Here is a 26,510-nt window from a genome sequence, read left to right as displayed (position 1 = left end):
GGATGGGACCTAAGCAAGTGTGACGTCACCCATAGCTTAAAGCACTACTCCAATGAAGCTTGCGATATCAGTGGTTACAGGGGCAAATTTCGTACCAGGCTCTATATTATGAATAGGACTTTTAAAACAAACAAAATAGGAAAATAAAAACACCAGGTGCTGTAATGCAGGTTAATGCAAACATTTTAAGACCAAAATGACAAGGCTCACAGCAGCAGTTACAGAGAGGGGCCATAATACTCCAATGTAAGTCAATGGGAGCCAGGGTCAGTAGGAACTGGAAGTGCCCACATGCGAACTTATGTCCATTCATATATACAGTCTGGGGGAGACACAATGCACACATTAACAAACACTATCAATATATTTTAAGATTGTCTGAAAACTCAAGAAAAAATACTAAATGGATTTAAAGAGCACATTTTAAGGTGATCATTACGCACGTTCATGGTCCTGTTTAGGTGTTTGATTTTCAACAAAAAAGATGAGTGTGAGTAACTGAAAAACTGTTGGTCAAGGTCCCATCCACACTAGAATGCATTTGAGTCGTTTTTGTTCTCGATGCAGTGTTCATCCACACTAATCCGATGGAAAACGGCTCTAGAGATCTGCTGCCGCCAACTCCCACAAATTCATCTAAGTACGGATCTGATCAGGCACTGTGTGGACGCCTGAAAACACTGATACGCTGACATCACTGTGACTTCCTTCTTCATTCGCTGGGTTCATGACACATGTGACGCTATTGTGGAAAACTGTTAAAATAAACCCTAGACAAACAGGAAACAGCGTACCTAGAACTACTTGTTAGTACACAGTCCACAAAAAGACTGTTTTTACCCTTGCCATCTTCCTCGGCTCGAAATTGTCTGCTGCAACTTACTAGCATATCAGGTGGTTTCGCGTTAAAAGGCGAAGTATAGTTCTATAGGTTTATGTGTATGACCTGCAGATGTAACAAAGGAACAGAGGACAGGCGACATTCAACTTGTGACTACAAATCCTGTTGGAAATGGACAAACTGAATAAAACAATCCTCCTTAAAAGTGAACTGTTGAATTTGCCTTCATCTTTCAAATTCAACAAACTAATGGAACTCACTTCAACCCCATGGACTGTTTTAAATCCACAATATTTCTCCACATATTCTGTGTGTGACAATGACTGTTTATGAAGTATGATTAATGAATAATCAAAAGGGAGAATGTGTGATTGAAATTTAGATTGTGGGAAGATTTCTCTTATTCTGTCTTTGTGTAAATGAATGTGATTTCTACTTGAGACCAGACCCCCACAGGAAAATATTGATTACGATTGATTACATTAAAATAGTGATCAGTTTATCTTTTAGAAACACATTTGGTCTTGTAATTAAAACTCATTTGGCTTGTTAGAAAGACCCTTCAATGTAAATACTTCTGTAAGTGAAGGAAGTGACAAATGCAAATCAGATCAATCACATCTGGCCACACCTTAGTAGGAGTCGTCACCTTCTCACTTTGAAATGTATGTCTTCTGGTCATCTCAGGCTATATAAACTTGATGCTTTGTAACATTGGGGAGATACAGTGGGGAGATGTAGTAGGAACATACTGCTGGTGGAGAGAGGCTGTTGGGCTTTGGCCAGAACAGGCCTAGTGTAAATGATCTCATGTATTTTCTGCACTTCTACTACTTTTGTTTTAAGTATTGTAATGCGTTTGTACCAAAAATATAATTAATGCTTTTATTTTGAAAGGCCGCTGTACAACAGGAAGCGGACAGGAGAGAGCGGGTGTTTATCTCCCGGCTAACAGTAGTGCAGCTAACTGACAATTAGCACAACGGAAAGTTTTGTTTGTTTAATCTAAAAGTAACTGAAAATGTATCAAGTTAATATATGGTCCATCCCGCTTAGCACCTAGTTGATGTGGGAACAAGGTTAGTAATGGATCATATTGGAATTACTTTGCTTTGGAAATGTTTTGTTTTTTTGTACTTTGAGCCGTTATAGTTTTGTGTCAACACGTTATAATTTTGTCCACTAGATGGCGCCAGTGCGCTTCGCCTAAGCAATGTTATGCGCAGTGTGACAATTAGTTTTAATGTGTAATTTCTTGTTCAATATAGATTAATAGCAATGTTGCAGTGCGCCTGCTGCCTTCTGCCACCAGGTGGCGCCTGGGTTTATAAAAGCGCACTCCCCGTAGCGTCTCGTTCTCTGACCTCGGCTCACTTCCGGGATAGGGCTCCGCCTTGTCGCGCACAGGTAAACAACCGCTGTTCTTTAATTACAGTTCCAAGTTTACATTTTAATGTGTGGCTTTATTGTAGTGCCACCGCTCCTGGAGTCCCAATGTGCCCGATCGAAGTTATGGCTCGTGAGTAAAGCTCCTGTGTGTATTTGCTGTTGATCGCTACAAGCGCCGCTGTTGGCCGCTGTCCACGGTTGGGTCAGATGCTCCGGCCGCTCGGCCTCAAGCCTCGTGGATGTAGAAGCGTGTGTTTTGTGGTACGTTGGCTGGTCACTGGTTTAGGTTCATGTATGGGGCTACCACAAAGTGAAGGATAAAATATAATGTTCATTTTTAGGGTCCAGGGTGGTGTTCGGCACATCATCTGGTGGAGCGCTGGCCCTGTGAACGAGCTGCTGCTTTGTCTTACTGTGTTTTATATTGTAAGGACAAAGTCATCATACACCTGCTTTTGTGAAGCCTTTAATCGGCAGTTATGTGAACAGTGAATAGTCTACTCTTAAAGTTAATGTAACAAAAAGGAAACAAATGAATAATGGTAACAATAAATTATTTCATGTTTTATAAGTCACTTGTCTCTGTTTATCAATTAACGAACTTGTGAGCCTTATTTTAGTTTAGCAAATTTAGTTTTAGGTTCTGGGCTATGCCCAGTGGCGTTGTTGGTTTTATGTTGATTATATTACGTTTGGGGTGCCCTTACCCACCCTCCTAAATACCCCGCTCGCCACAGCAAGGTTCAGGTTTTATGAGTTTTGTTGTCAATAAATAGTAATGATTGAAAGGTTAAAAGGAGTAAATGTGAGGGTTCTCCCTGCTCCTCTTACCCCTCCTTTTCCTGCTCCCTCTCTCTGTATCCACTTACCTTGTTTGGCATTTCCTGGGCGTGGCCCAATCATGCACCTGCTGAGCTCCACTCCTGTTCTTCAGTAATCATCTCCTACAATAAAAGACCTGCTGACCAGCTCTCAGTGTCAGATTGTTCCGTCATCCCAGTGGTGAAATACTCAGGCTTTTTAAGATTTTTTGAGAATTCCTGAGACTTACCTGTTTCTTTTGTACTATCCCCAGCACTTCATTTGGAGCCAGCCTCATCCCGTTACCACCAGTTTCTGTAAGCCTCCGGTCAGCCTCCATCTCCACAGACCTCCCATCTGCAGCCAACCTGGACCCGTCCTGCCTCCCCTGGAATCTATCCCCCCGCCATGACTATTTTTGTGTAATAAATACTTTTTCCCCTCTGCACATTTGGGTCCGACCAGTGATTCCCTAACAGTAAAAGGTACACTGTAAGAGATAATTGATTTTATTTCATTTTTTTTTTGTAGCTCTTACGGTGTGTTCACAAACAAGGCCCAAAAATAAAAGTTGTGAACCATCAGTATATGAGACCATAATTTGAACCGGGATGCTACACCTAGGCCCTGTCTATATCTGCTGTAACAAGAATAAACCTTGGTCTATATTCCAAAAACTCATCGGGCTTCGCAAATGGATTAATTATTTATTTTCAAGAGATGTATAATTTTTGTCACAACAACCTGCAGACGTATAATGAAAAGTTTAACATGAATCATCTCCAACACAGTAGCACAGAATAGATTCACCATCAGCAGAATACTGCTTTGTCACAGACAGAACACATATAATCCCCTGAGTTGTGTCCTTTTTAGTCCGACAGAAGCTGAACTGTGTCAGGGCACAAGGAGTGAGCACTTAGTTTATGCAAATTACCCATGTGGTTTTATGTTTCATTTTCGTAAAACGTAAACAAATATGCTCAAAGCTGTGTGGATAAGGAAGGCTTGCGGATACAGAAACGACGTGTCTGGATGCAAATAGTTTCCTACACAGTGAAACGGTGATTCGTTTCAGTGTAAACATAACTTAAGGCTATAACTTCTTGGGTTCTTTTTAAAGACAATACAGTAAAGTTATTAAGCCCTGATGAAGACCAGTTAAGGTCGAAACATGTTGGCTTTGGCCATTCAAATAAAGGCCTTTTAACTATATTTTTCCTCGTGCGATGTGTTAACTTTTTCTACTTGTTTGGAGTGCCTGGAATCCGTTGTGTTTGAGTTTTGATCCTTTTTCCAAGAGCTCCCTCTACTTGCTCCTACTGATTGGAACACCTGCAACAAACATCACTTTTGTTCTTTCTGCACAGTAAAGTGTATTTACCTTGTTGACATGTTTCGGCTGCTCGCTGCAAGTCATCTTCAGAACTGTCACTGGTGTTGGTGGTGACGTGTTGTATAACAGCTGTTGTTACTTCCTGTGGTCGTGGTCCGCCTGATGGACCTGCAGGTCGCTCAGACTGACCACGCCTTCCGTCGCCCGGTGTTCTCTGGAGTGTGTGTCCCAGGTGTGTGAAAGGAGGAACACGTCGTCATCACGGTTAATGCTGTTCGTGCCTCGTTTCCTGATTTCAATGGCCTCCTTGATCCAGCGTTTGACCTTGTTTTCTGATCCAATGACCCGCCGTCCCAATCCATAATGTGATTATTTCTTTTACAGTGGTCTGATATCGATTTGTTTTGCATTATAGGCTGGGATCGGGGTCTTGATGTTAATGCTTTCTGGCGAGCTCGCAGCCGAAACACGTCAACAAGGTAAATACACGTTACTGTATTGTCTTTAAAAAGAACCCAAGAAGTTAAAGTATATAAGAAGACAAAATGAACATCTTTGGCATAACCTAAGGCTAGTTTATGAGTGTAATGTTATGAGACTTGTTTAACAGCATAATAGTAATTCCAGTCCCATTTCTTAAATATTATGAACATAGTCAAAAACCAACCAATGCATAAATTCTACTCCGAGCACTGACCAGCTTTGTCCTCTCTGCTGGGAATAATAATTGGGAAAAACAAAACAGATGCGTAACTTGGCAACAGAAGCTAATAAATGCTAATAGCTCATGGTTGCTGTTGGAGATTACACTGGAGTCGTCTTCTGTGTATTTTAATAACTCATTTGAACACCACATGGGCAAGTCAAACAAAATGAACATAAGTAGAACTAATCCGGCGTATTTTGAACTGACTCTTTTTATCGACTATGGAAATTTACGCTATCTGTTTTTTGCTTTGTGCTTGTTGATCTACATGACGATAGTCTCTGCCAACATGGTCATAATAATCACTATTTTATTAGAGAAGTCTTTACACCAGCCAATGTACGTCTTCATCTGCTGTTTATCTGTGAACTCTCTGTACGGCTCTGCTGGTTTCTTCCCCAGGTTTTTGGCCGATCTTTTGTCTGATTCTCATTTTATCTCACGGCCTTCCTGTTTTATTCAAATATACGTCATTTACACGTACGCTTCTTGTGAGTTCACTATTCTAGGCATCATGGCTTACGACAGGTTTGTGGCCATCTGTCAGCCTTTGCACTACAGCAGCAAAATGACAATTCCAAAAGCGTTATGTCTGTGGGCTGCTGGTGTTGTCTATCCAGCAATTTTCTGTGGAGTTTGCCTTTACCTCTCCATTAAATTGCCACTCTGCGGGTACAAACTCCACCGGATCTTCTGCTCAAACTGGCCAGTCGTTCAAATTTCTTGCGTGGACACTACGCTGAACAGTATAGTCGGACAGTGTGCAACTCTGACCACGATATTCATTCCGTTGTTATTTGTGTTGTATTCTTACATGCGAATTTTAATCGTGTGCAAAACGGGTTCATTGGAAACGCGGAGGAAAGCGTTGCAAACCTGCGTTCCTCATTTGGTTACTTTCATGACTTATTCTACGTGTCTGTTTTGCGAGCTTTCCATGTCTCGATTTGACGGAGACAAAGTGAATCCGTATGTGGTCGCTGTTTTGTCCTTGGAATATCTTGTAATCCCGTCATTGAATAATCCTTTTATATACGGGCTCCATCTCCCACAGATTAGGACGGTCATTTTTAGACATTTTAAAATAAGACAACAAAAGGGAGTTCAAATTTAAAATGTAAAAGTGTGAAATACTGGACGCACTGGAATACTTTGACTCATTTGAATCCAAGTCTGGGTTTAGTCCAGGTTTTTCATAGACCTGATTTGGACCTGGTTTAGATGGGGTTTAGTACATGTTAAATCCTGTTTTGGACCTGTTTTCAGTCCTGGGTTAGTCCTGATTTAGTTCTGGTTTAGTCCTGGTTTAGATCTAGTTTGGACCTGATTCAGTCCTGGGTTAGTCCTGATTTAGACCAAATTCCACCCTGGATTAGTCCTACTTTAGTTCCGGTTTAGACCTGGTTCAGCCGTGATTCAGTCCTGAGTTAGTCCTGGTTTAGACCTGATTCAGTCCTAATTTAGATGTTTTATGCAAAATACAATAACAAAAATATATATTATTGACCTTGATCTATATCTTAATAATATCATTTTAAATTATATAGTTTTTAATGAAATTAACGTAATGAACTATTTTGGTTATGTTTTAATTGATAGAAGTTGCCAAGTAAAAAAAAAAAGAGCCCTGGAGTGGGACTTCCAGGACTTGAACTTGACTAGTTTCATCTTTAGTCCTTGTACTGCAGATATCGGTTTTAATGAAATCTTTGTTTTAATTTCCAAGGTAGTTTAATGCTGTAAGAACTGTAAGAGTATGACCTGTTAAGTGAACCCAAATAATAATAGAACATTTTTTCTTAAAGGCTGAGCTGGATTTGAACAAGGAGAACTTAAGTGTAACTGAAAAAAATCTAACTCAACTACAACTCTTCTGCTTTGTCTTTATTAATGTTTTATTGTCTGTCTACACAGCACTGATTATTGTGAGTTTATAATGCTGTAACCTCATCAGAAATGTACATGGAGTTGTTTCTTTCACACGTTTGAATAGCCCTTTATTATTACCATATTTTTTGGACTATAAGTCACTCCGGAGTAGAAGTTGCACCAGACTATAAGTGGCACTTCTTGGGGGAAATTTATTGTATAAAATCCGAGACCAGGAATGAACATTTTATCTTGAAAAATCAAGTTATAGTAACAACAACAGAACAGAGAACAACAGACTGTTAACGTCACATATGAACAGTTCTTCAGATAAACTATAACATAAACAACAGAACAGAACAAGTTTACCAAACTCTCCATCTCACTCCAAATCACTAAATCCATTCAATTCTTCATCCTCGGTGTCACTTCTGAGCAATGGAGCGCCGCTTCCTCTTCTGTGTAGCTGTCGTCAGACTCAGCATCAGTTCCAGTTAGAATTATTTTGGTCTTTCTGAATCCCGACAGATGGTTTTGGTGTCACTGAAGGAAAGTTTCATGGTGCATTCTCCCGGTGTCACAAGTTTCTCACTCACTCCAAACTTTTTTTCTGCTGTTTGATTACCGTTTTCGGCTGCAGATTTCACTACTCGCAGTTTGTAATCTGCAAAATATGATTTTCTTTTTGAGGGCATTTGTGTTCAGTTTTCTCAGTCATCTTTATAAGTTTGTTTGTTAAATTGTTTGTTAAAATGTAAAATTTTCAGTGGTACAAAAGTAATGGTGCGATCGACTGACATGATACAGACAGAACAGAGGCTCTTTCTGCAGGAGACATGCGCACAGTAGAGTGAAGTGACAGTGGTACAGGAGGAACAGGAGCAGCAGATACTCACACACAAGACTAGAGCGCCCTCTCGTGGCTGTCAGTGTGAACATTTTAATAGAAGTCTCACAAGAGTATAATTCGCAGGACCACCCAAATTATGAAAAAAAAGTGTGACTTACAGTCCAAAAAATACAGTAGTCTGCCTCTATCTCCAAAGCTCAAAACGCTCTGTTCCACGCTGTGATGTCATGTAGTGGTAGTCTTCTGGTTAGCAGCTCCCTCTTACCTTTAGTTAAACCTTGGGGGGCATTTGACATCACAAAGTAGAACAGAGTGTTTTCAGTTTGAGAAGAACTCAGCCTAAATCTACAGGGTTTGTGTGTTAAACATTTGAATGAAACAAAACCCAACTCCAGGTCTGTTTGTGATGAGGAAACAATATTATAACATATATCAGGGCCCTTTAAGCTCCAGTCAGAATAAGAAGGGAGATACACAAATAACACAGTGTGAACAAACCAGTTTATTTCAGCTCCAATGTTACAAGTCCTTAATAAGAATAGTAATAATACAAAACCTGTCATCAAAGTATTCTTTGCAAACTTACTGCTTAAAAAGAAAGAGCATTTTCCATACATACATTGTTTTAGGTTACAAAATGAGCTCTAGATTTGACTATTCTAAACATGGAACGCCATTGCTGGTTTTCTGATGATGTCACAGCATTCTACAGGTCATATTTATAATCTAAGTACAATGTAATGAATAGGAAAAACTCAGGACTCTTGCCCCAACTGAGATTATAACATCATCACAATCGAAAATCTGAAAACATTCCCTGAAACTGAAAGCACTACTCTCGTTAGAAGCTCTGTAACTCAAGTAATAATTTTATCTGAGCTTTATTTTAACACAATTTGACCAGAAAGAACTGACTTGATTGGAACTGCACTTAAAATGACACTTTTCTTGAGTTTTCAGACAATCTTGAAACTTTTTGTTGTCTGTGTTCGCTAAAGTGTGCATTGTGTCACCATGGAAACTACTGAGCATTCCACCAATAGACATACATGAAGAACACCCCTTTGTCACCGCAAAGTGTCAACAGGGTTAGTGAGAAACATCGCCAAAATATGATGTCTTTTGAATGCGGAAAGGTTGTACAAAACAGGAAGGAATCATGTGAATGAAACCTATGGATAGAGACAACAGTGAACCCAATATGGGCAAATGTACAGCTGGATTTCTATAAGTCCACACTCATTTTAGTACAATACAATTCTGATCATGTGGTTTTGTATTCAGCAAGCATATAATAAAGAGGGGTTCTTCAGTGCAAAGAAAAATACAATTGTTTCTTTTAATACATTTTTTGAAATAGACTGGACCCACACATGTAAATATTAAACTGAAAAATGAAAACAAAAAATGAAAAGCCTAAAGCAACATAAGAATAAAGATACTGTTCCCCAAAATAAACTAACAAAACGTTATAAAATAAACAGTACAGTAATATGCAAATGGAAGGGACACACAATTCTGAGACATTTATCAAAACAAAGTAAACCTGTTAAAATAATTGAGGTTTTTTTACATGGAGTAGAATCATAATTGTAAATACAGTAGATATTTGTCAGCACAATCACAGTTTGGAGAAGTAGACAGGAGCGAGCAGAAACCTGTACTGCTAATGTAGTCCTGTTCAATCCTGCTTTAGACCTGGTTCAGACCTGGTTTAGACCTGGTTTAATCAGAGGATCTTGTATTTATTCAGTCTTGGTTTCGTATCAACTTGAAAATGTACTAGAACTAGTACTTGCTCTGAGAGGAAATGCCTTGGTTTAGTCCTGGTTTAGAACTGGTTTTAAAACCGGTTTAGTCCAGGTTAAGACCAGGTTTAGACCTGGTTTAGACCTAGTTTTAGAACTAGTTTAGTCCAGGTTTTAGACCAGGTTTAGTCCTGGTTTAGACCTGGTTTTAGTACTGGTTTAGTCCAGGTTCAGACCAGGTTTATTCTTGGTTTAGTCCTAGTGTAGACCTGTTTTAGACCTGGTTTAGTCCTAGTTTAGTCCTAGTTTAGACCTGGTTTAGACCTGGTTTAGACCTGGTTTTAGACCTGGTTTTAGACCTGGTTTTAGACCTGGTTTTAGACCTGGTTTTAGACCTGGTTTAGTCCAGGTTCAGACCAGGTTCAGACCAGGTTTAGTCCTGGTTTGGACCTGATTTTAGAACTGGTTTAGTCCAGGTTAAGACCAGGTTTAGATCTGGTTTAGTCCTGGTTTAGACCCGGTTTAGACCTGGTTTAGTCCTGGTTTAGACCTGGTTTCAACCCAGTTTAAACCTGATTAAATCTTGCTTTCTTAGGTTGTTTGAAACGGTACTTGCTCCTTTTTTGTCTACAAACCCGGTGACTGTGCAGACAATTGTACACGTATTTTGGCACTGGAAGTGTTTTTAGAAATAAATCTGTAAATATACAGAAACTTGCTTGGCACTGATAATATTTGCTCTAATAAACATTTCGTATACTGCTATATATGTCATGATTAACAAAAATATTTTCTGCATTTAAATTGGCACTAGATAACTTTACAAACTTAAGAATAAAATAATAAAAAGATCAGCACACCCCTATCCCGCCCCCTAATCTCATTTAGTTAGAACTATTATTAACAGCAGTTTAGGACTTTCAGAGCAACAATTTGAAGTTTGTGGATTGTGCAAAAATTACCTTAAATCTTGTATTTACAATAAATATTAATTGGCAAAAAAGTTTCTTGGCTGTACATTATGAAATTCTACTTTTCTCATGATCTAAAAAATTCTAAAAGTTAAATGTGCTTTAGTGAATGTGATTTCACATCAACTTCTAATGTAAGAGTTGCAAAAAAAAAAAATCCAATTCAGCAATCAACTCAAATAATATTTCAAAACTTGTTTTAAACACAATTTTAACCAGAAGGAGAAAAAGGAAAAAAAAAAAAAAAAGATGAATGAAAATATTAACACAATTTTAAGATTTCTTTTTCAAAATGTGAAACTTAACATTCAAATTTGTATATTTTTCTGATTTAATTACTTTACCAACTGTAGGTTTTCCAGCTCTTGGCAAGTTTTTGTATAGTAAAGTTAAGCCAATTATCAATGATTACATTTATTCTGGTTCTGCGAAATAATCTATGAACTATTTATCAGATTAGTTGCTGCAGCCATGATTGTAAATTAATTTAAAAAAAGAATTCCAAATGCGTTCTCTCTTTTCCATAAGGCGACAGAAAAACAGGGTACGGCATTTTGAAGGACTGTTTGAATATTCAGTGAGGTGTGGATATCTGCTTCTTTCACTACTTTGTTAACCACATGGCCAGTGGTTAAAGTGGTTAATACAACGGAGAAAACTTGTAAAAAAAAAAAGGTGCAGAGGCCACAGAATTTATCCGTACCATACCCACGCCGAACCAGGCCATACCGCGCCAAAACCTGACCACTCCGCTCAGTGTAAACCTATTGTCCGTTAACCGTCCATGTTGCCGTTCTCCTCCGGCTGCAGCTGCTCCTTCTCTGCACAGTCGTCCTGAGGGGGGCGCACTCGCTTAAAGAATCCCAACTGCAAAAGCAAAGACATTATTTATTCTTTATCTAATTCCTTATGGAAGTGAGTTGAGCCAAAATGGGTCTTGCTCCAATACAGATATAGTGTTCAAAATAAACTCGGCTCTGTTCTGTCAGCATCTAATTATAATGAGTTTTAACAACTAACAGGAAGTGCCTCTTAGCGTGCTAGTTCTATGTGAGTGTATTTTTATTCTCAGTCTATTTTAGCCTGTGTATGCTTTTGTTTGTAGTTAAAGGGCTCATCTCATGCAAAATAACTCTTTTCACATTGTATCTTCTGCACATAAACAAGCACAGTTTGGGTTTTGGAACATCCATTACACAATAGTTCTGAAATCTTGCTGATTTCTTGGAGGCAGTCACAGACCAGGAACTATGAAAGACCGACTATTGCTCATCCCCCCGCTTGTCCTGAGAAAGCACAGGCTCCGCCCTCCAAACGTGACGTAGACTTCCTCCGCCCATCTCAGGGAGGGAGGGGGAGACAGGTGTGCACCCTGACAGTGGTAGGAATAAACTTTTATTCATCATGGAGATACAGCGTGTTCAGCCGCATGTGCTGGACCCGGAATCGGACGAGGACTTGGAGGTGCACGAAGCTCAAGCACCGCGTCCACATCAGCTGAACATTACTGATTGGTAAAATATTAATAAATGCTAGTAGATAAACTTATTATATCATGTTCACTGCAGTGTAGAACAATGAGCTTATGCTGTCGCTTTTGTTTAGGTGTTCATGTGGAATTGTCAGCCGATGCGGGGGGGAGGCGGGAGGGCGGGTGCGAAGCGTTTTCTGCTACATCAAACGCATCATAGGTGTATCTGCTGCGTCATCGTTGTAGCAGCTTTAGTTCGTTGTCACGTGAGAGGGTGGCAGAAATACGTTGCAATTTGTTAAAAAAATGCTAAATCAATCTAAAAAACACTTCGGCGATATATACAAGGCCCACACATCACTCTTAGAAGGTAGAAAGCTATAAAAAGTTGATTTTGCATGAGATGGGCCCTTTAACTGTAGAAATGTCTTCAGAGGATTCGTTGTTTTGATGTTTTATGTCATGTATGAACTCATTAATATTCACCTTGTACATGATGAAGATGAGCAGAGCGAGGAGCAGGAGCCCGGCGAGCACAGCCAGAGCCACCACCCACCCGGGCACAGGCTGAGATGTGTCCGCCACCCACAGCACTGAGACGCTCACCTGAGGACACAGCACAAGGTTACACAAGGTTACACAAAACAAACTTTTGTCCAGTTGACCAATTGAAGTTTTTCTTTTGATATTTCGATTTTATTTCGTAGATGACATGTCGCCCACCTCTTACATGAACGTTTCACATTATGACATTATACATTTATAACATTGCTACAATAACATAATAGATGCTCAGTAATAGGGATGTAACAATAACCGAAATGATCATGATATCGTATCATCAAAGTTCTCACAATAATATCGTGGACCATCACAATATATCGAATTACAAGCCTCTGCTAAAATTAAGAGTCACAGTGCAGCAATAGTGAAAAAAAGACAGAGGGAACTACATAGACCATGATCCTTTGCTCCATTTCACTACAAGAAGAAATAACAGTTCTAAGCACTTTTAAATCTTAGTTCTTTGGATTAAGTCTTGTCAAGGCATTTTAAGAAGAAAAAGTTGCATATTAACAGTTTTATTAGCCTCCACAAAATATCACAATAAATATCGTACTGTGAGATGTATATCTTGAAAACATCTCATGAGATTTGGATATTGTTACATCCTTAATCATGAGCCTCCCCACCATAATCGTGAGCTTTCCCACGATATCGCAATAAATATCGTACTGTGAAATTCATACCGTGACGATATCGTATTGTGAGATTTGGATATCGTTACAACCCTACTCAGTTTTCATTTAAATGCAAGATAAATGCAATAAGGAATTTTCAGTCCTAAAATCCTCTGCAAAGATCTGCCACTTTGTCACCTGCTTGTCTTTATGGAGATAGAAATAGTGCACCAATAGTGGCAATAGTGCAACTTTCACTATTACAATTCCATAAAAGCTCCTGGGTTTGTCACAGTTTTCCATCGCCCTCTACTGGCAGCCAAGGGAATGAATCATAAAACCATGTAACTGAACACCATGCTCATGTATCCATGTGGATATATTATAAATTCATGTAGGTTTTTGATGTGTGTAAAGTGGTATGATTGATTCATGTCTTTGGTACATACAGTATGTTGAGGACTTACAGTGGTGCTGTTTGAAGGCAGCTCAAAGTCCAGTTTCTTGTATGGGATCTCTATGACGCTGAAGGATGCTTTGGACTGGATCACATAAGAGCGGTTCTGATTTTCCACCTAAAATAAATTATATAATAACAATAATAATAGTAAAAATACCACACAATCTTCTGTGTTTATCAGTAGTATTCAGACACTTACCCGGAGGAAGTTCTTTACATCCAGTCTTGAATAAACAAACAAAATGGCGTTCTTTCCTCTCTCTAGACGCCCAACTTGACATCTGAGAAACAGGCATTCAGATGTAGTGCAATCCTGGAGGAAAATCAAATATAACAGTGAGTCCTTTGCTCAATCTGATCCTCCATCTGGAAACTTTACCTCCAAATAGTCTAGCTCAGGGGGGTCAAACACACGGCCCGGGGACCGGATCCGTCCCTCCAAGACCTTTAATCTGGCCCTTGGCTGATTTTCTTCTAAAATATTTAAATTATATTTTCTATTTAAATATTGGTCATTTTCTGCGTCGCTTAGCAAAGCACACAGTTCTGTAATCATTTTAATGAGTCTTTCATCGGGACTTCATCACAGGCTTGGGCTTAATTACCACAAATACTGTTATATTATTATTATTACCAGAGTTTGTATGTCTCCCTGTGCATCTCTGGACTCCAGATCTCGTTTTCGCACGTGGTTTCGGTTTCGTCCCTCTGCCTCTCTTTCTCTGGGAGGAATTCCAGTCACATTTTTCTCTGGCGTCAATGGATTCTAAAAGAGACACATTAATAATTAAATCATGAAAAAGATATTTATAAATACACACATAATTACATAATTTAAGATTTAAAAATATGTTCCACTTTTCTGCAAAATTCCCCACAAATTACCATATTTTTCGGACTATAAGTTGCACTTTTTTTCATGGTTTGGGTGTTTCCTGCGACATACTCCAGTGCAATATATATTAAAATTTTCAGAGTGACAGCCACAAGAGGGCGCTCTAGGCTTGTGTATCAGTATCTATTACTCCTGTACCACTGTCGCTTCACATTCTACTGCACATGCCTCCTGTACAAAAAGCTGTTGTTCTGCTGCAAATAGTAAAATTTGCAGCTGAAAACAGTAATAAAGCAGCAAAGAGAAAGTTTAGAGTGAGCGAGAAATATGTGAGGCACTGGCGGAAAGCGGGGATGGAGAACACAGCTTCATGGCAACCGGGCAGGTGCACCATGCAACTTTCCTGGAAGTCATTGGATGAATCGACAAAGCCTGAACTTCAGTGACACCGAATTAATCCTGTTAGGATTCAGAAAGGCCAGAATAATTCTAACTGGAACTGATGCTGAGTCTGTCGACAGCTACACAGAAGAGGAAGCAGCGCTCTGTTTACATCATGGATCTATGGTTTATCTCCGGAGGTCGTGCAGAAGTGACACTGAGGATGAACAATTCAATGGATTTAGTGATTTGGAGTGAGATGGAGAGTTTGGTAAACTTATGTTCTGTTGTTTATGCTATAATTATCTGAATAACTCTTAATATGTTATGTTAACATATTAACGTCTATTCTGTCTGTTGTTCTCTGTTCTGTTGTTATTAGTATATCTTGCCTTTCAAGATGAAATGTCAGTTCCTGGTCTCTGATTTTATAAAATACATTTCCCCAAAAAGTACAACTTATAGTCTGGTGCGACATATATATGTTTTTTTTCTCCTTCATTATGCATTTTTTGGCTGGTGCGACTTATACTTCGGAGCGACTTATAGTCTGGAAAATACGGTATATCCTCTAGTATATTACAGTATTAGCTTTAGCCTTTTTCCTTTAAAGTGCCCATATTACACTGCTTTCTGATCTATGTTATAATGTTGTTTCATCATCAAAACAGACCTGGAGTTGTGTTTTGTTTCATTCACACATGTTTAACACACAAACCCTGCAGTTTTTCTTGCAAACAGAAAACACTTCACTGTTTCACCTTGTGATGTCATATGGTAATACAGGATGTGCTCCACTGCGTTTTTAAACTCCATGCACCTTCACTAGAATCATTTGAATAATTTCAGCCCTCAAATTGCCAATATCTGTTAGGTAGGTAACTGTTAACCTGAAAACTACCACAAGACATTGCAAAGCGCAAGGCATTTTGAGCTGTGGAGATGAAGACTATTAATGTAGATTACTTAAACAGGAACGTGAATGAAACAAAACACAACCCCAGGTGTGTTTTGAGGAGGTAACAACATTATAACAAGGTTTAAAGCTTACAAGAGTGCCCTATGTGTAATATATAACCTTTTAAGAGTTTGTGCCAATTTAAAACCTTTGTTAAACATAAAAATCATACACTTTTGTCATATGGTGATTACTGTTGGATAGTAAGTGTGTGTGTGTGTTTTTGATAAGAATACAAAAGTATAATGATCGAAACTTAAACCATTTCCCATATTTTAGGGCTTTTAGAATCATTTCAGTGTGCAGCCAGTGTGCAGCCATGCTACTGTCACAAAGCATTCCTGGTCCTCCTCACCGACACGTTGAGTGGGTTGATCTCTGTGTCCGTGGTGCAGTTGATGGGCCCCTCGGTGTCGAAGCTGGTGACGTAGAGCACAGAGCCGTTTTTGAAGTGAAACGGGACCTCCACCTTCAGAGAGGCTTTGGAGAAGGTGCTGGGACCACTGTTCAGCAACTGCACATAACACACAACAAGGAGAGAAGAGTCAGGTAAGGCTGAGCAATATGATAAAACTAGTAATTTATCACTTCCTCATATTCAACAATCTCAAATCTATTTATTTTGTTTGATTAAAAACAAATAAAAATGCCTAAGGGTTACATGTTGCAAACTCTAGTGGGAGTGACCTTGGGGGGAAACAAGCACAGATTATTAATGTTCATATTTTAATTTAGGGACAAAACAGCTAAATAAATACTCCAGGATCAAGTAGAGTGGGTTAATATGAACATTTCTCAGGCTCACTAAAGCAATTTCAAAGAGAAGGGCGATGTTTTCTCAATACAGGTCAATTGCAACCAGTCTGTGATCCATGTGTGAACCTGGCATCATCATTACCTCATAGACCAGGAGGATCTGAGGGCCGATGTCGTCCCCGACAACAGGAGGCTCTCTGGGTTTCCAGTTCGGGATGGGCAGCAGAACCTGGCCTGGATTTGAAGACCTGAAAATAACAATGATACAATTATTTATACCAGGGGTCATCAAACTAAGGCCCGCGGACTGACTCTGACCCTTCCACACCCCTTTGACCGGCCCCCAGCCCCTCTGCCCTCCAACACTTGAACTGGCCCTATGAGGCAATCCTCAAAAGTTGTCATGGCCTTTTTTTTTCTTTTTTTTATTACTTTTTGGCAAATAATAACACATCTGCATCTTGTATTTTGTTGATTTTTTTCAATTAAAAACGTTATATTTATATGAAGTACTTATATTTATATTTAAATAATTATATGACGTATTTACATTTGCTGCTGAATTATCGTCACCTGACAAACTCAAGATCAAACAGTGAGAGTCAATGTACACGCAGAGTACAGTAGTGCAGTTAAGGACAGCAAAATTGCAAGTGTTACAGTACAAAAAGTTGACAGTGCAGAGTTTTCAAAGAACAGTGGACAACCGATTATTTTTTGTTCAGTGTAATGACCGTGCAGTTTGTCTGATATGTAAAGAAAGTGTATCATTTTTTAAAGAATATAATCTGCATCATCAGGGTCATACAATTCTGTTATACAGCCAACTCGACCCTGGCCCCATCACAGTCAGGAGCCATAATGTGGCCCCCAGAGAAAAAAGTTTGGTGACCCCTGATTTATACAAAGTGCTTTACTGTAGTAAAGAGCTGTCGTTTCATTTTGGTTTTGTCATAATACGACTGCATTAGTTGAGGTGTAGTTCTTGGTTTAGTCCTGACATGGTCATCACGTTGAGTTGGGTCTTGCTTAGTCTACATTACTTCTAGTCCTGGATCAATCCTGGTTTACTTCTTGAAGTGTCCCATTTCTAGTTTATGCTGGAGTTTTGGTTGAGTCCTGGTTTATTCCCAGTCCAGTCCAAGGATAGTCATTATATATTTCCATGTTTATGTCTGTATTTAAATACAGTTTTATCTATTGTTTTAGCTCTTGCTTAGACCAATTTCATAATGTTTCGCTGTTATTCCCCATGTACTCACCCTCTGATGGCCACTTTAGCGAGCACGGCCAGTTTGGTGGTGCTGGATACTCGAGGGCTGGTGTTGTTGAACTGGTTTGAGCTAGAAAAAAAAACAACAATCTATTAAAAACACCATTAACAAGGCCACAGTTGTGTTTATGTGGGTGAGAGACACAGAGACAGAGGAGAGAGCGTGTGGCATGTTAAGGCATGTTAATTACAGGTTTGAGTTGCCTGTAGTTAAAATGTGACAGCTCAGCCTTTTCTTAACCACATCTTCACAGCACTAAGGCTGTTTCAAACACAATCAGTGTAATGGTAAACAGATTATTTTGGACAATATTTATCTTAAAAGGCACATATTACACAAAATTTAAAGTTCAGGTTAAAATGCTGTTATCTTCTCAAACACTTTCATGGTTCCACATTTTGATGTCATGAAGTGGTAGTTGTCAAGTTAACAGCTACTTTTTACCTTATAGCAAGAGTCCCCAACCCCTGGGTCGGGTACTGGGTCACGAAAGCTTGAACCCCCCCTCCCATAGCCCGCGTAGACCCCCCCATACACCGCGTGGACCACCTTAGAGGTTTAGACGGGCAGCACCTCTAAACCAGAACTAAACCAGGACTACACCAAGTCTAAGACAGATCTAAACCAGGTCTAAACCAGGACTAAACCAGGTTTAAACCAGGTCTAAACCAGATCTAAACCAGGTTTAAACCAGGTTTAAATGAGGATTAAACCAGGTCTAAACAAGGTTTAAACCAAGTCTAAAAACAGGTCTAAAACTAGGACTAAAACAGCATTTAACCAGAACTTAACCAGGACTTAATCAGGACTTAAATCAGGACTTAAATCAGGACTTAAATCAGACTTAAATCAGACTTAAATCAGGACTTAAATCAGGACTTAAATCAGGACTTAACCATGCTGTGGTCTATGAAATATAGTCGGATATAAAACGTGTCCGTGACACAAAAAAGTTTGGGGACCACTGCTTTAAAGGGCTCAAAAGGACTGAAATCATCCAAATTATTCTAGTGAAGTTGGATGGAGTTTAAAAACGCAGTGGAGCACTTCTTGTATTATGTGTATTTGTGATGAGGGAACAACATTATAACATTATAACACAGATCAGAAAACAGTGTATTGATAGTAGAAGGCAGAAATGTTTACTCTACAACTGTTCTATAGTTTCAGCTTTTCAATTCCAATTTCAATCCAATCTCAAACTCGTGCAGTCTTATCTGTTGTTGTGTCCTTGATCAAAACACTTCACCCACCCCCAACTAATAATAGTCTACTACTGTCATGCTTTGAGAAGCTCGTCAAACTTGTAGTATTAAAAAATATGATCTTAGCCATACTGTTAAATATATGGGTTCGCTTCCTTTGTGTTGCCCTTATTTATGTACGTTTTTGGTTGTTACAAAGATCATTAATTCCTGTGGTCAAAGTTGGGAGAATGGCATAGTTTTTTGGCCCATCTTAACTATAATTAGAGGCTACAGCTCCCTCATGTGGCTGTTTGGAGTAAAGCAAACACCATGATTGTAAGTGACACAGTGGCATAAGTGAGTTAAGTCCTGGTTCAGTCCCAGCTTAGTCCTGGTTTAATTTTAGTTAAGCAAAAGAAGAAACAGATCCACACTGCAGTTCTTTGGAGCTCCCAAATGTTGAATGTGCATGCCTTTATCTAACAGTATTAATTTTAGTTAAGGTTTGGTCCTGGTGTTGAGTAAAATTGTCCTTTGCCTTAGTTTGAGCTCAATCTTGACTGAAATATATATTTTTAACTGATATCTAGAAATAGTACATTTTCTTCGTGTGTTTTATTTTATTTTAATTTTTGAAAAGATATTTATAAACATACCTGACGACTTGTAGATCAAATTTGACCGATGTGTCCTCCTCTGAGAGCTGGTGAACACTAAAGCGCAACTCGGCCAAAACCTGCAGCAGCAAAAATCATGATAAATACAAAATGATACTGAGAAGAGGTTTAACTGAACAGAGGTAAAATGACTCGAGGATAAGGGTTCTTGTTTCATTTTGGATTGTCCTGATAACAATAATCACATCTTATCTTTGTAATCCATCGGACATGTGCTAAAACATGTCTGTAAATGTCTTTGTTGAGGTCTAAGTATTGCACACATGGCTGTAGAATGAAACGCCTAAATGCAGAATTATCACAAAATATTACCATTGATTATCAGTTTGATAATTATAGAAGCCATTTGAGGACCTTTGACCATTTTGACCAGTTACTACTAACAATTCCAATTTTCCTTCAAAAATAGGTCTTGACAGTGTCTCACATCCACAAAAACTCACTAAAAATACATTAGACATAACCACAGCTGTAATAATATAACAAGGAAGTCACCTTGGTTCCTCCTTTCATGGGGTTTCCCAGGTCACACACCACCATCTTGGTGTTGTTCTCCTTCTTATAGGCGCAGGAAAGTCTGGTCAGAGTCTAAGACAGCAAACATCAGTGTTAGATTTCACAGAAACCATATTGTATATTTCAGACTATAAGGGACACTGGATTATAAAGTGAAATATAAATAATGTTCGATAATTCTCTCGTCTATTTTCATACATAAGGCGCATTAAGTGAAACAAACAAACAACACTTGAGACTGATCCTTTAGCCCAGGTGTTCACGACCCATTGGCAGATCTTGGCGTAACTCACCCGGCGTTGCCTCCCTGTCTTGGTGAATGTGGATTATGAATGTGAATGTGGGTGGATCATTTAAGTTTGTTTTTTTAATTTCCTACAAGGAGGAATCAAATATACACTGAGTAATAATGTGTTTAATGCAGCTTTGCGCACATTTGTTTGTGTTTTACAGAAACAAAACTTAAAACCACATGGCTCATTTGCATAAACTATAAGTGCTGAAAAAAACACCTTGCTCCTTGTGCACTGATGCGGTTCAGCTTCTGTCGGACTAAAGGACACGACTCAGTGGAATATGAGTGTTCTTTCTGTGACAGAGAGATGTGCTGCTGATGGTGAGTCTGTTCTGTTCTGCTATCACATTGGAGATTGTTCATGTGAAATGTTTCAGAGATTATACGTCTGCAGGTCATATGCATAGACCGTATATATGAATGGATATATATTCTCTGTAGCATTTCATTGATGTCATAAATACTGACGCAGCACTATACTTCGCTCTTTCCTTCGCAAGGTTCCAGACTACGGTAAGTGTAATGCTCTGACAATCCAAGCAGTGTGGGTTTGTAGTTTACCAAAGTCGTACAAAAAGATTTTGACATATTTTTGAGCACCGTGTACCACATAAAATCAGCTCGAGGTCAGTAGGCACCACCAGAAATAATACTTAATAATTAATTAAGTGCACTGGATTATAAGGCACACTGTTAATTTTTGAGAACATTAAAGGATTTTAAATGCGCCTTATAGTCTGAAAAATCCAGTGCATAGCACATGAATATAAGACATAATATGGCATAATGATGACATAATATGCTGCGTGTGTTCTCAGTTAAATGCATTGAATGAAAAAAATCAATCACAGAATATTAAATCTACCCTCCTGACCCCATAAACTGTAAGGGGGGCATTAGGGCATTGTACTGTGTGTATTGTAGAGAGGGGCACCTGGCTGCGGACGACCCCAGTGAAGTCTGCCTGATGTGGGGGAAACACGTGCAGCTCGGCCTCGTACGCTCCCTCGCCCTGGTTCTCTGCGCTCACTTTTAACGTCAGAGCATTGTCGTCACCAATGTAGATCTGCTGAGGCTCACTGCACGAAGATACAGAAAACAATTACACATTTACACAGAGCTGAACATGTGAAAAAAAAATCCAAGGAAATTATAGCAATTTTAATATATTCAAATTGGGAATATATGGTCCAAAACAGCTTCTTAAACTGTAGTACATGTGGTAGTTTGGACCATTTGTATTTTGAGTATTTGTTTCATTTAGAGACAAATACATTCATGTTTTTGTCCTTTGGGTTAACCATTATTTATTCATAGTTTAATCTTGTTTTAGACCTTGTTTAGCCCTTATTTTTTCCTGATATTAAGGTTTTGCGTCTACGTCACGAAACCACGTGACCTGGTGTTTATGCCGCCATACTGGAGGTCAAACTATCCATCTGGACCAACGTGTAGTATTTGTGTGCGATAAAATTTGAATTGAATAACAATGGTTTTGACCTGTGCTGCTATTGGATGTTCTGTCATTCAATCAATGTGCTAAAGAAGGAGGCCAAAGTATTTTTTTTATCGGATCCTGGCTGATAAAGATCGCAGACAGAGGTGGAGAGCGGACATAAAAAGAGAGGGATGGAGCCCACTGAGTACAATCGTCTGTGCAGTCAACATTTTATTTCTGGTGAGGGACCATCTCCACACAAACAAAGAAGGGATTTACACTAAACGAAATGATATACCAAAAGTATTTTTCTCGTCGGTGTACCTGTGTGGTATAGGATTTTGACCCCGCGGTGAGGTGAGCCCGGGGTCAACATACCATACAGTGTTTTGACTCCGGGGTCAGAATCCTATTATGGTATGTTGACCCTACCTATAAAATATTGACCCCCCTATGAAAACCTATATTTTATTAATAAAGAACTTGAATTCTATAGAAAAAAAATAATATTAATACTATATCTGCAAATTAAAACATATTGACATACTTAAGTGTTTTTTGAAGAACTCAGATGCATTTTTTATGTCGATTATAACTTTTGAATGTTAAAAATTACTTAGTTGTTTAAACATATTTTACTGAAAATGAGATAAGTAGTTATTAATTAATTAGGTAATCAAAGTGATGTATAATGATTTGGAATCTTGTTAAAATAGACATGGACGATCAATTGAGTAGTTAAATCGAGGATACCTATGACTATAGTAATCTGACCCCCCAATATGTTTATTATAGTTATGATGATGTAAAGTAAGAAGTAATGTTAGGTGAATATTGACAATGAACTATTATATATTGTAACAGTCCCAAATATTTATATATATAATTTCGCGTTTGTCTTTATATTTTACTTTGCGCCATCTAGTGGTCAATCACAATGTGGAACAAAGTATAATAGAAAGTTCCGCCCGAACCTAATTAACTGCGCACCTGCTGTCAACACATTGCCGCGGACATGTGAATATCTCCGGTAAGATGAGAATAAGTCAGATAAAATGTTATGGGAATAACAATGCAAACACTTGTTTATTGGTTTTATTTAGTATATAGCGAAGGGATTTGAAGCAAGATTAACAATTAGCCCCCTCGTGGATGTCAGCCCACAAGGTTTGTGTGCTTTATTATTATATTGTATTATATTGTAAGGTGCAGAGTTAATTTTGATGTTTTATTTATTGTTTTCTTTGCTGCCAGTTCTCACGGGTTGAAGAGTGAATAAACCCTGTTAAAAAACCTCGTGCTCATGCTCATTCCTTGAGGGGTGCTACATATATAAAAAAGGTCAAAATCCTATGACTATAGTAATCTGACCCCCCAATATGTTTATTATAACACAATATTACTAAATTCAAGGTCATTATCGTTACAAATCATTGCCTAAATTGACATCATGATTAAGGATTATCTGAACACAGCAAACTAAAAACCATAACAATGTAAAATACAATATAAAAAATACAATATATAAAGTGATCAGATTGATATGTATATGCACTTTTAACAATACGTTACATTTACACAAAATACCAAGTTATTATCCATTAAAATATTCCTTAAAATATCGTAAAAGAAAGTGAATAAGTAGCAATATATAATCAAAGTAAATGACATGAGAAATAATCATCATATAAGTAACTATTATAGAAAAAAGTAAGGGGAGTCAAAATCCTATAGGGGGTCACTTTATTATCGCGGTATGTTGACCCCAGGGTCAATATACAAGGGGGGTCAAAATACTATCTCACACCAGCACGGAACCTAACCTAATCTAACCCCGTGTAGCTTTTCAGTTCTTGGTTGGTGTAAGACGATATCGAATGAAGTAGTTGTAAATATCTGGATCCTAAAGGTTGGGCACAGAATGAGAGTTGATTAGACAAAGCGCTCCAACGGGATTGGATCGGGATCTACTCCACAACCCAGGAGGACGACATTAGCTTTATGCCTTTCTAATGACAGCTGACCTAACGAGCTGGACATTTCAGACAGTTTTATGTTGTTTGCACTGTTTAAAGTTGCCATGATTATATTTGAATAAACGGAATACTCCCAGTCTTGACCTCCAGTACGGCCGCCAAAACATTAAATCACGTAACTGCCACGTCACACGCAAATCTTTAATAGTCCAGGTTTAGATCTGGTGATACTTGGAAAGCCAAATATCATCTTAGGTGTTACTGATCTAAAACATTATCTACTGTAACAAAGGACCAGGACTAAAACTAAGCCAGTTCTTCCTGATCTGCTCTGCCTTATCAGCCTGTATGCTCTCTACTGTACCTCGTGACGGAGAGTTTGAGGTCCGGTTTGCAGATGTTGTCGTCTCCACAGTCCAGCAGGATATGAGCCTGAGGGCACAGGAAGAAGAAAGCTTTAAAATGAGGCCCAAAACTCACCAGGAAACTACAAAACTACTTCACTGCATCTATAAATATACTCTTTGGTCCTCCTCTGTACCTTCTCTACCATATGCTCACTGCCATTCATTGTATTGTAAAGTTTACTGTATTGGTCATGATATTTCCTGCTGGCGGGAGCAGTACCTGTTTGGTGATGTTAGAGGCCGCCGACATGTCCACGATGGGCAGGAGTCCGGTCGAGTCTGCGGCGCTACTGTAGTCCAGGGAATACTCCATCGTCACGGAGATCGGAGTGATCTTATCCCGGAACTCACGGTCATCCTGAGGGCAGAGGAGGAGGGTTCAGACCAGGACTAGACCAGGACTAAGACAGGACTAAAACAGGACCAAACCAGGGCTAAATCAGGAACAAGACAGGAATAATCCAGGGCTAAATCAAGAATAAACCAGAACTAAAGCAGGACTAAACTAGACCAGGAGTAAACCAGGACTAAAACAGGACTAAGCCAGAACCAGATAAGAACCAGGACAAAACTAGGTCAGAAAGCCAGGACTAAAATCAGGACAACAGATAACACCAGCAATAGGCCTAAACTAGACAGGAATTGGACCAGGACTAAACTAGGACTAAACCAGAACCAATCCAGGACCAAACCAGGACCAATCCAGGACCAATCCAGGACCAATCCAGGACCAATCCAGGAAAGCCAGGACCAATCCAGGACCAATCCAGGGCTAAGCCAGGACCAATCCAGGACCAATCCAGGGCTAAGCCAGGACCAAACCGGGGCTAAACCAAGAATAAACCAGGACTAAGCCTAGACTAAACTAAACCAGGCATAGATCAGGAGTAACCCAGGAGTAAACTCAGACAGGACTAAGCCAAGACCAGCCCAGAACGAGGTCAGAAAGCCAGAACTAAATCAGGACAAAACCAAGACAACACCAGGAATAGGCCTAAACTAGACAGGAACTGGACCAGGACCAAATCAGGGCCAAATCAGGGTTAAATCAGGGCTAAATCAGGGCTAAACCAGGGCTAAACCAGAACTAAGGCTAGACTAAACTAGACCAGGACTAGACCAGAACTAGACCAGGACTAGATCAGGAGTAAACCAGGACTAAGACAGAACTAAGCCAGGACCAGGCCAGAACAAGGCCAGGTAGCCAGGACTAAATCAAGACAACATTAAGGACTAAACTAAACCAGGATTAAACCAGGACCAAGCCAGGACCAAGCAAGAACAAGCCCACAGCTAAACAAGGGCTAAACCAGGAATAACCCAGGGCTAAACCTAGACTAAACTAGACCAGAACGAGACCAGGACTAAACTAAACCAGGACTAGGTCAGGAGTAAGACAGGACTAAGCCAGGACCAGGCCAGAACTAGGCCAGGAAGCCAGGACTAAATCAGGACAAGACCAAAACACCACCAGGAATAGGCTTAAACTAGACAGGAACTGAACCAGGACTAAACCAGGACCAAACCAGGTCTTGACCAAGGCAAAACCAAGACTAGACCAGGGCTGTACACCAGTACTGTCACTGAACAAAAACTGCAACTAGTACTGAGGGAGGGAGACAGGATAACATATAAATATACAAATACAATCAGTACATTATATTGTACTTACTCTGAGGAATACCACCAGTTCTTCGCAGCTTAGTGGTAGTTTTTCGTTATTTGTAACAGGAATATTTCTTGAATATTGATACGATTTGTTGTGCAGGAACAGAACACGTTTTGTAGCTTCTTTCTGTTTCAAACGGTCCAACGTGATGTCCACCTTAAAGGCTGTGGTTAAGTAAAAAAAAAAAAAAGTTAGAAAAAAATTGAATGTTAAAGTGTACAGAAAAATAATTCCACATACTTAGCGATGGTGGAGCTCCGATGCCCCTGGCCTTAAGACAGTACTTCACTTTGAAACTGGAAAAACAAAGAGACAATTGGATTTAGATTTTTTTTCTGTAACAAAAATAAAGCAATTTAATTTTAACCTTCGTTGTAAATCAGTAAAAGTTGAAAATGTCATGCTCATTTTGCTGACTTAAAGAGACCATCTGTAATTGGATTGGCCGACCCTCCCCTGTTGTATTCTCACACATCACCACTAGTTTCTTGGCCTGACAAAAGAGCCGAGAGCAGAGG

At 39.2% G+C, this 26,510-nt stretch overlaps 2 protein-coding genes across 2 annotated transcripts in view; one reads left to right on the top strand and one right to left on the bottom strand.

Annotated features, from left to right (window-relative positions):
* Positions 1–5,239: 5,239 nt before the first annotated feature.
* On the top strand, positions 5,240–6,187 carry LOC110162938 (olfactory receptor 51L1-like). The gene has a single exon (XM_020927853.2). It carries the CDS (start codon positions 5,240–5,242, stop codon positions 6,185–6,187), a length of 948 nt encoding a protein of 315 aa, XP_020783512.2.
* A 2,089-nt stretch (positions 6,188–8,276) lies between these two features.
* Positions 8,277–26,510, bottom strand: part of itgav (integrin, alpha V) — a 52,706-nt gene continuing 34,472 nt past the window's right edge. Inside the window, exons 19-33 of the mRNA XM_055148548.1 lie at positions 26,233–26,288; positions 25,996–26,156; positions 24,544–24,681; positions 24,281–24,348; positions 21,437–21,581; positions 20,187–20,279; positions 19,671–19,750; positions 17,816–17,896; positions 16,696–16,801; positions 16,153–16,311; positions 14,258–14,389; positions 13,823–13,936; positions 13,631–13,738; positions 12,469–12,588; positions 8,277–11,378 (exon numbers count right to left, since the gene is read on the bottom strand). Coding sequence (XP_055004523.1) covers positions 11,286–11,378; positions 12,469–12,588; positions 13,631–13,738; positions 13,823–13,936; positions 14,258–14,389; positions 16,153–16,311; positions 16,696–16,801; positions 17,816–17,896; positions 19,671–19,750; positions 20,187–20,279; positions 21,437–21,581; positions 24,281–24,348; positions 24,544–24,681; positions 25,996–26,156; positions 26,233–26,288 — 1,654 coding nt within the window. The 3' untranslated portion in view covers positions 8,277–11,285. The remainder of the gene's footprint in view (positions 11,379–12,468; positions 12,589–13,630; positions 13,739–13,822; positions 13,937–14,257; positions 14,390–16,152; positions 16,312–16,695; positions 16,802–17,815; positions 17,897–19,670; positions 19,751–20,186; positions 20,280–21,436; positions 21,582–24,280; positions 24,349–24,543; positions 24,682–25,995; positions 26,157–26,232; positions 26,289–26,510) is intronic.

This window comes from Boleophthalmus pectinirostris, unplaced genomic scaffold, assembly GCF_026225935.1.
Source record: "Boleophthalmus pectinirostris isolate CB_2022bp ecotype Guang Dong unplaced genomic scaffold, ASM2622593v1 HiC_scaffold_1, whole genome shotgun sequence".
NCBI classification, from domain to species: Eukaryota; Metazoa; Chordata; class Actinopteri; order Gobiiformes; family Gobiidae; genus Boleophthalmus; species Boleophthalmus pectinirostris.
The sequence above is the reverse complement of the archived record's forward strand: the minus strand, read 5'-3'. Positions and strand labels throughout refer to the sequence as shown.